At 36.6% G+C, this 10,381-nt stretch overlaps 1 protein-coding gene across 1 annotated transcript in view; it reads left to right on the forward strand.

The window, feature by feature from the left end:
- Positions 1–9,143, forward strand: part of ssp3 (SCAPER domain-containing protein short spindle 3) — a 66,691-nt gene extending 57,548 nt beyond the window's left edge. The window contains exons 10-12 of the mRNA XM_017620580.1: positions 8,267–8,437; positions 8,578–8,730; positions 8,930–9,143. Coding sequence (XP_017476069.1) covers positions 8,267–8,437; positions 8,578–8,730; positions 8,930–9,004 — 399 coding nt within the window. The 3' untranslated portion in view covers positions 9,005–9,143. The remainder of the gene's footprint in view (positions 1–8,266; positions 8,438–8,577; positions 8,731–8,929) is intronic.
- Positions 9,144–10,381: the final 1,238 nt, after the last annotated feature.

Raw genomic sequence — 10,381 nt, forward strand, 5'->3', positions numbered from 1 at the left:
AGTTTTTCAAACGTAAAATCGCTACAAAATTAAAATAACGAAGAATGGATGGATGCAAAAAGACAAACAAAATTAAAATAAAACACATATGAAAGGCATGAAAGTGCATATAAAGTTAAGAGTAAATCGAAAAGCGTTCAAAGTTACAGTACACACACACACACACACTCCCACAGAACTTGGGGAAATTGGAAAGTCAATAGCCGCAGCAGCGCCCTCCGCGTCTATCGGGGCAACAACTCAAACGAATTGAATTTAGTGTAAAAACTTTCGAGGGCCGCTGTGGGTCTGTAGCGTCAAGTATTGAGCTCTACAAGTCCTTTGCTTTGTTTCGATCAACATTGGCGACGGCGACGACCAACTGAATGAACTGAAGTTGTAATTTCCGCAAAATGCAAAACTTTACCAAACACATTTGGTTAGAAACAAATAAAGAAATAACGATAACTTTCAATACTTGGTGAATGTTAAGCAAAAAAAAAAAACAATAAGTGAAGGACGAAAGCGAGAGCAAGCAATTGAACTGTCATTGGAGCGTGTCGTGGGACTACATATACACTACGTTCTTTGTTTTTGACTTGGAAGGTGATTTAAATTTGTTGAAGGACTTTTGAAAAGTGGAGGCGTTTTGGTGGGAAGTTTAAATTGAATGTTTTTGAAGTTTGCTAACTTGCAGTACTGAGTCAGTTTTAAAGAAAACTTTGCCTACACACAAATAAGTTGCTTAGAACTTATTCTTCCACTTATGAGCTTTTGATATATATATTTTTTTTTTGTCAACATCTTCTACCTTCTAAGTATTTCATTTGACGGCATACATTTCGCAAGCTGATTTACATTTTACTGCCAACATTTCGTATCGTTCGCGGCTGTATTAATAATTCATTCTATGTGGCAATAGTTGTGTTCCACTTCAAGTCGAATGAACACCGCATCACAGGCGTCACTTTTGCTAACCGAAATTTGTAGATTAGACGAGCTACTTAAGTTGAATTGAAAAGCTAAACTTAACCAATGACACCGATGCTGCGCCAAATACAACAACGACTGACTGACTTTCTGATGGCTGCACAGGCGCATATACGATACGACAAAGTACGATGTTTGCAAATCCTTCGCTGCTGCTCTTCTCTGCCCGCAAATCAGTCGAACTTCATCGAATGTCAACGTCAAATAGTAGCACACTTGTTCGCGGCATTTCTAAGTAACTTGTCAAAATATTTACCTTTGTAAACGAGCAATCCTTCTCGAGCCCAATCCTTAACCCCCCCCCACACCCTGCTCACTTCCGCATTCGCAAAAGTTGTCAAGCAAAAGTTTATCTATATTTTAACGGAATGACAGTTGTTGCTGTTTTGTTGTTGTTGCTGCTATCGTACATAACATTATTCGCCTTGTTGCTATTTCGCGCGATTGACACTTGAAAATGCAAATTCGTACAAGTGACATATTTAAATCTTAAATTTTTAATTTTGCTTTTTCGCGTTCTCAGCTGCGCACATTTGCCATTCAAAGAGAAATATGCAAATGAATCTGTGTGTGTGTTGGCTTGAAGGTGAGTTTGAGATGTTCTAAGTAAGAGAAGACAGGGGCCTGCTGAGGAGTTTTGAAGGGATTTTAAGGAAACCTAAAGGACTTGGTAAAGTTTTAAAATTTGTGTTGATTAATTAATTGATTTAATTCATTAGCTTTAACGTCGAGCATGGTTCTAGTTATCCTGAATTAAGTAATGAATCCTGTCTACGAAAGACACGTTTCAGATATGAGTAGTGTGGCCAGATTTTTTTTTCAAGAAACTTAATTTCCGAAATCCTAATTTCCTATTGTAATCAGGGCTGCAAAACGGGTTTTGAACGGAACCGCTTTTTGAACCCACACTCCGCTTTTTTCGGGCTTCGAACCGAACCGTCTTTAAGTTGGAAGGCCAAAACCGAACCGTAAACCACTCAAAAAAATAGTTCCATTCGGTTCAAAATGGAAATACATTAAATAATTTTTCATGTTCTGTAACCCTTATGTAAGTTTGGACTGCCGGGCAAAACTTACGAGATAACTACAACACAATATCGTATAATCAGGTAACACTGACTCGCGAATGCAACACTGTATAAGAAAGACAGTGAAAAGAATGAACGAACAACTTGACGAAAGGAACTAGCCACTATAAAAACGGACAAGAAAACGACAGTCGAATTTATGCGATCGCGTGCACCGGTCGGACCTAGGCTTCAACCTAGAACTTTTGTAACTTCATTATAAGCGTATTTTTTAAGATTCATTAAATAAAGTAAACTTAGGTAATAGTGCTTTCTGAATTCACTTCTTCAGGTGTGGATACCAGTTCACTATTAAAACTTCTCGAAATAACAAGTTTTTAAAATAGCAAAGCAAAATTTTGATAAATATTATATGTACATTAGGGTGCATCAAAACCGAAAAAATCACTACTGTTTTTCTATCGGAATTTTAAAATGTATTATATTTTAAGACTTCCCTCATAATATATAGGAAAAATATTAGCATTTTCGTGAGCTGGATCGATTTGCAAATACCTCTGGAATTCGAGTCTCTTTATAAATGAAATTAGTTTTTCAAATTTTTTTTCCAAAAAGTCCCTTCAATCGATAGAGGAGTTTAAGCTTAAAATGGCTGCTTAAGAATGTTTAAAAGTTTCAAGGCAAAGGAGCAATGAAGAGATTCCCGGGATCCAAATACCACCAAAATGGGATTTCGTAAACCTCTGGGTTCATACCAGCGTCGCCGGCAGATACCGATTAGAGAAAGTTTGATTCACAGTTTGAAGTTCTCTGTTGTTCATCTTTTTAACCAATAACGGTAGTTAGGGTTTGAGACCACCTGGCTGTAAGATGGTAGTTAAAAATCGAAATGAAGTGAAGGCTAACTTCCGCTTGTTTCCTTGTTTATTGCAGCAGGTGTTTGGAATCAAGCCGAACGGTCTCCGTTGGAGTCATCTCTGCCAATTTTGATCGACTTTCAGTGGTTGAGAGCGTCTATACATCGGTAGATTCGACTACAAACAGTCTTGCTGCCCCGTTGAGGCTTTGTTGAAAACCTGAGGTTGAAAGAAAAACTGAATTCAGCACTGTTTATGTCATTAGGCGTGTCTTCGTGTTTCATTTCTATGTTCAGGTATCACCATTTCGGGAGCGTCATATCCCAGATGAGCTTGCGTCACTTAACGTCTAGTCCGCTTCTCGGACGAGTGAGTATCCATGTGAACCAACATAACTGAAGGCAATCTATAGAGTTACTTGGCTATAGCGTAAGAAATGAAAGGGGAGGTTTCCAGAATCTGAGTGTAGACCGCGCAGCCACAGCCAAACAGTTGCGGGAAATAGCTGAAAGAAAACCGTTTGACTCCCATTGGGAGATTGGAAGCAACTTTAAAGTCTGCCATCCCAAGAAAATACTTAATTGGATGGAATTTAAGACGGCATTTTCGATGTCTTCTTAATATTTACCGAGATGACGGATAGGTTTAAGGGTAAGGCCAGAAAATGGTTGCATTCAAGCCCCGGCTGCATGTGCTCTTCGTGGATCTGAAATTCTCAACTAGCTATTGAAATAATTTATGGACTTTACCTTTGCCTTCAAACTATCACTAGGCCCTTATCAATTATGAACTTCATTGTACACTACAAGACTCGTCTTTTCCTCAGGCTCCTTAATACAAATATAGCATAGTAAAATAATTAGATTTGCGCTCATCCTTAACATTCTCAACCTGTCGCAGGCTGTCAACCCGCCTAGTTTTGATCTCCATTCCTCTGTTTGACCACACTCCGCCTGCCAACTCGCTTTGCACCTTCCCAACTCCCGCGCTCACCTCTTTCCAATCTCATCAAAAGTCAATATTTACCGGCATTGTGTATTTGCTTGTTATGCCAAATGTTTGTTTGCGTATCTTTTTGACGAATGCGTCGCTGCATTTGCCAATCTGGTGGCCAATGTGCAAACTAATTTAGATGGTACACAATGAGGTCGTACAAAGAGCAGTGGATGGTCGGTCGGCCGCTTAGACCGTCAAGCAGTGCAGACTTTGCATCAGTCGGTAGTAGAACAGAGTATGGAAGGTACTTCAGACCACTTTTTCAACTACCGGAGCGCGAAAATCAATTTCGTTTGTGGGCTGAGTGTTCGAAGTTCAGATAAAAATATGTAGACATTTACGTTTGTTTGTAAATGTTTGCTAGAATTTCGGAAGCAGCGGGTTTTAGTTTTTGAAATACTTTACGTTTTGAATTCTCCATAATTTTATTAATTTTTAGAGACTCAGTTTCATAGGTCCAATTTTTAAGGTAACTTTCGACTACTACTTAGTATAAATATTTTGGCTTCCAAAGCCCCTCGGGTACTTAGTACGTACAAACATGCATGCATACATACATACATACATACATATGTACACAATAAGGGTATTCAGACTATCCTCGTTAATGTATTAACTGGTTATCTGGTAACTCGGCTATACTTTTAACTTTGAACGCACCTTATCCTTTTTTGGTTAAAATTACTTTCGAATCAGCTGACGTGAAGTTCTTTTTTTATAAACATTTATTTATTCCACGGCAGGAAGGTTTATTGAACTTTTGATAAAATATATGCACCTTTCACGGCAGAAAATTCCAGCAAATAAGTGACAGACTTGTCACCTCGTTAAGTTGGGTAATGATATATTCGGTAATTTACAAAAGCAAAACAATGGTGAGAGTTACCGAATACCGAATTTTAACCTTAACGAATATAGTCTGAATACCCTTAATATATTTCGTTCACATTTTAATAGTGGCTTGATTTTGAAGTTGGTATATTGAGTAAATAATTGCAGCATCTCTCAAAAATTTCATTTGATTGTGTAAATATTTAATATTTGTGGCAGAAAATGAACTGAATTCCTCTTTATACTAGTACACAAACACATGTATGTACATACAAGCCACACACACAGAAATTAAGTTTGAAGCCAACACGAAAGCGATAGATGTACGAGTAGATAGATAGATACATACATATTTATATGCGCATACAGAAGTTGAACTGGGTTGAATTTACTTTGTTTAGCTCATGATTAAAACCTAATAAAGTTATTTGCAGAAGTACTATAACAACAAAAACCAACAACAACGAAATGAGGAGAAAAACAACAACCCAAACAATGAGCTTATGTACACAAATCAACACACATGCGCATACTGTAATAAGCCCTGTAGGGAAATTCGACGATTTTGAACTCTTAACCTTGCAATACTTTCGAGAATCCCTTTGATGGGATTTTAGGAAGAAAGTACCAAATTTTTCCAATTCTGATCTTATCGAAATATGTTGGGCTTAGGACCGTTTTAGCAATTAGCTTTTACATTTTTTTAGAACAAAATTTTTGTTTAAAGGGCAGATAAATTTTAAAAGCTAGTTGAGAAAACGACCTTTAGTGTATTTATTGCAAGTAGTTCAAAGAGCAGCGTGGGTACTCGCGACAAAGAAACAGATCTTAGCCCAATAAGCTATACTTTTTTTTTACCTGAAAATCTGTTAAGATACTAGTACTACACATAAAATCATCATTGATGGGTTCGGACTGCCTAGCATGCGTGCATTAAAGGTCGTCAACTGAGACTGCGCTTCATGAGCCTGTATAAAAAAGGTTTCATTACCAACAGTTCATTTTTAATGCCTTCGTGGACATAAAAGGAACTGAGACAATTATTCAAACTCTTATAAAAATTGGAATGCAGGTGGACTGAAGCAAAGCAAACAGCGGTTCGAAATACAATCCGCCAAATTGCGAATCAAGGAGCTCCTCCAAGAGACGTTTCCTTCCCGCTTTTATAGATGGCAGCACTGAATGGCAATCTTGACTTAGTAATAGCAGTATCATGTCTCCTTTCTGCTACGATTAGCGAAAAACTGAAGGAAGCGTTATTCGGGATACTCACAGGGATCCGGGCTAAGCAGAACTTTTATTGTACCAAGGAATGAAAATCAAGTAGTTTAAACTTCCTTCCTTCATTGGGACGATTCTCACATTATCCTATCATGTCAGGCGAATCACCTAGACCAATGCAGTGAGTCCGAAATCAGACTCAGACAGTCTAGCGGTCATTTGAACATTTACTGAAGCGAGCATCTATTGCAGAATAGCAAATCAAATTCGGCAAAACAATGACAAGACCTCTTATGCAGGTCTAGAAGGGGCATATATAGATTAATAGCCATGGTTACGGGTCACTGGCCAACACGCGAGGGCAGTAAGACAACGATTTTCCCTACTTATGCCAATTGTAAAGCAAGTCTCAATGTGCTCTATAACCAACATAAGCTAATTCATAGGTAAATCTAAATCAACTCCTAATAAAGTTAACATCAAAAGCCTAAGTTTGTCACATAAACCAGTTAAAATTTTGACCTAAAATTTTCCCAGAGGGTAGATGCGTAAAATGAAAGCTAACTAGAAAGCGCTGAATTATCTCCGCCTGCTAAGCAAATACCAGCAAACCAAAGCGTAGAACCAACAAAAATACAAATATCAATCTCAACGCATCCCAATTTATACGCTCCAGGGGTGGCTATACATACATATATACTCTATGGGAGGGTGATTTGTGAGTGCATCAGCAAGCTTTCTGCTTTTTGTTTGGCATTTAAAATTTGGTTAGGACTCCGCACGAATGCGCACTTATCTATTTGTGGTAATTTAAAACAAATACCAAAGTTTGTTTAATAAAATTGCCAGCGCAAGCATTCTAAAGTTGACGAAGCGGCAGCCAGCCGCGGGAGAAAAGAGAATTGCCGATGTATTTAAACATTTAATTGGCAAAAATAACCAGACTGAAGTGAAACGCACACAAAATGTGACTGTAAAATGCAGAATACCGGAAATAAATTCATAAAATAAGTGTTTTAATTAACAAGAACAACAAGATGATAAGGATTACTTTCAAAGGATATACTTACATACATACGTACGTACTTTGTGTGTATGTACTTATTTATACATTTCTAATATCAAGGATCTGCATACAAAAACACTTTCTATAAGGTATTTGAGATAACCGACGCGTTCTAACCCCGCCACGATCAAATGAAGGTACCTCTGGGGGCTCAGCCGAAAAACTTAGCCTCCACATCGAAACGCCTAACAGCCGTCCCCGGATGATCGTCTTCGGCGGGGTCCGAGATACATATGTATAATAGTCTGTAGCACTAGGTCCATCATTGTCTCTCCTCTGTCAAGAAAAACCAAATGCACACAACAATACAAGCATTAGAGAGTCAGAAGAACTTCTAAAGAGATCGAGGAAAGATATAGTCAATATCGGGACATTGGCCCTCGGTACCCTAGCTGTAGTCTTGAGGGAAGTAAGAAAACGGTCCTACACTTTATTTGCGAGTGCCCAGCATCGGCACGAATAAGTCATGACACACTCTGGAGTTTTCTATCCAAAATCTTAGGGAGATCTCCAAATGCACCATTACTAGCCTAAATAGATTATTCGAAAAATCCAAATGGTTTGACGAAACCGACGAATCTTGAAAGCAGATACAATCAAGGATCAGCTTTAATTTGGTCTGGACATGGGCTGAGGCGACACTTCTACCAATCAACCAACCAAAGAACGCCACAATTCACTGTTTAGCCATTCCTAAAAATAGAGCTGCGAAGGTTCAGTTAAAGCAATATCTTACCACACCTTATTTGGTGGAAACATAAGATTTAGGTGCAATTATAATACTAAATTTTCACGTATGCTGGATTAGAGGAGAGGCAATAAATCCATTAAGAGGATGAGGGGAGGCCACATCGTTCTATGTCCAACTATGTATAATAATATTAGGACTTCACGTTTTAAGACTGGAAGAAATTCATGTAAGAACGAGAGAGGAGAAAGATAAAAATAACAGTTTTGATAGTTTGCCAGCTAAGCGATTCAAATGTGGGGACAGAGAACTGTCGTAATTGTCCTATAAAGGCGGCATCCAAATCCATAAAAAGACCTATGCAACTCTGTTATATGCGACAACTACCGTGGAGTCATCCCACTGAACATCAGATAGTAACTATAAGATCCTAACGAGCGTGCAAGATATAAAAATATGGTTGCCTGATGTTTAGGAGAATCTTTATTTAAAATTATCTCTGAATATGATTGCTTCCCAAAACTTGTTTTTAAGCTTTCGTATCTTCAGCTAATGAATTTTTAAGACTGTTTTTTTTTGTAATTTGTTCAATCTTTTCCTCTCCTTCCAGGATGTCATGTCTAGTGAAACGCTTTCGCTAAAATTCCTCGATGTTGTCACAATTTTACTCAAATATTGCGGCAACAAATGCTCGGCGGCTAAAAATAGTGAAACGCAGGCTGTGATCATAGATCTGATAGCGACAATTGGCTTCCTCTGTGCCAACAACAAGAAGAATCAAGTAAGTGTCTTACCGGATTTTGGTTTCATTTTCGATTAATGGCATAGTGAATTTTTTACTCACATTTGATTTGTTTTTTTTTTTTTTTTTTTTTTGCATTTGTCTTCTTTCGTTACTACCGTTATCTACCCACGCAAAAGGATCTACTCACCTCTGAGCAATGTTCCATTATAGTTAAGAGCTTAACCAAATTACCTGAACATTTGAATGTGGTCGTTTATCCCTGCTTAGTCACAATAACGTTCCAAAATCAAAATGCTCGCAATGTGATAGCACGTGATTTTAATTTAGAAGTAAGTGTAAAAACAAAAATTATATATTTTCACCAACAATAATTACAGGGTGCAAGGAAATGTAGATATACATGGAAGCATTTTAATTTTATGCATTTTTGTACTATGTAATTTTTCTTGCTCTTGTAACTCTCTTTTTTGCAAGTTTAATTTGCGCCCTTTACTAATCTCTTTTCGTTCTAACAAAATTTATGTACAGTTTCTGGATGAATATAGTAAATCAGAGAAAGCCAAGAAGAATCATCTAATCGCTCTGCTCAAAGAGAAGACTTAAACAAATCGAAAAAAGTTAATAATAAACTTTTTAAGGCGTTTATGACTGGAAATAAAAAAAAAATTCGCATTTATGGTGCTTCGAAGTATCATTTGTGGAATAAAGAGAAAATATTCGCTGACTGCCTTCTCAATCATAAGAAAAAAAAACACCAAAAAATTTTGTTGTTTGTAGCAGCAATTGGCAAATTAAGCGATGCCATGCACACTTACACACCCTACGTACATAAATACAAGACACTAAATTAAAAAAAAAAAATAAAATAAAAATAAATTTTATTAATAATTGCATTAAATTAACTAATAATAAATAATTATGTGCACGCAACAATTTAAGCTGTAATAACAAGTGATGAAATGCTGAAAATGAAGTGAAGAATAAGAATTTAAGAATTATTTTGAAATCTTAAGATTTTACTTTAAACACTAATTTATTAACCAAAACATACCCGAAATGACGTGATAATGAAGCTTTTCACCAGTGCAGCATGCATACATATTTAAAGAGAAGTAAATGAAAGATACCCAAGTGGAAGAAGAAGCAAAATGCAATAAGTACTTGAATTATGTAACATTCGATTCCTGTTTTTTTTTTAATTTTTATATGAAACTAAAACTTGTGTTTGTGAATTGCTCGAATTATTAAAAGTTTCCTAGTAATTATATTTATTTATTTGCTCCATATATGTACATATGTATGCATATGTAAATACATTAGGGCGGGTCAATTGTTTTTTTTTTTTTTTTGGAATATGCCCGTATAGCATAGGAGGATTCTATGTGTAATTCTAAGCAAATTTTCTGAAGAAACCATGGGTCTAAAATCAATTTGGAATTTGCCAAATTGCGAGAATATTTTTCGAAGAACATGTGAAAGTTTTCACTGTTGCGCCCTCTGGTGGAAGGTAAAAAAAGGATTTCTCATGCTAAAAATCACTTGTAGTATGTTTTTATACAAAATTTAAGCACTTCATTACGACACTACAGAAAAATTGTAAGAATCCTGTTTTCGCAATTTGGCAAACTCCATATTGATTTTAGACCCATGGTTTCTTCGGCTAACTTGCTTAGGATTTCACGTAGAATCCTTCTGTGCTATACGCGCATAGCCGAAAAAATCTCCCATACAAATAGAACCGCCCTAACATACATACTTACATTTTATACTCTTATTTATTGTAGGCTATCCATTTTATTATTATTATTGAAACCTTATTTTCCTATTTGCGCTCAGTTTCACCTTTTTAAGCTCAGTTTATTCAACGAAATCAGTTTTGCTCAGTTCGGAATCGGTAGACACTCAGCGAAATAATTTTTTTTGAACATTTAAAGGTTTTCCTACTAAGTACATATAATAAATATTTATTCCACTAATTAG

This window comes from Rhagoletis zephyria, unplaced genomic scaffold (assembly GCF_001687245.7).
Source record: "Rhagoletis zephyria isolate East Lansing unplaced genomic scaffold, Rhagoletis_zephyria_1.1 Rzeph_scaffold_02199, whole genome shotgun sequence".
Taxonomy (NCBI): Eukaryota; Metazoa; Arthropoda; class Insecta; order Diptera; family Tephritidae; genus Rhagoletis; species Rhagoletis zephyria.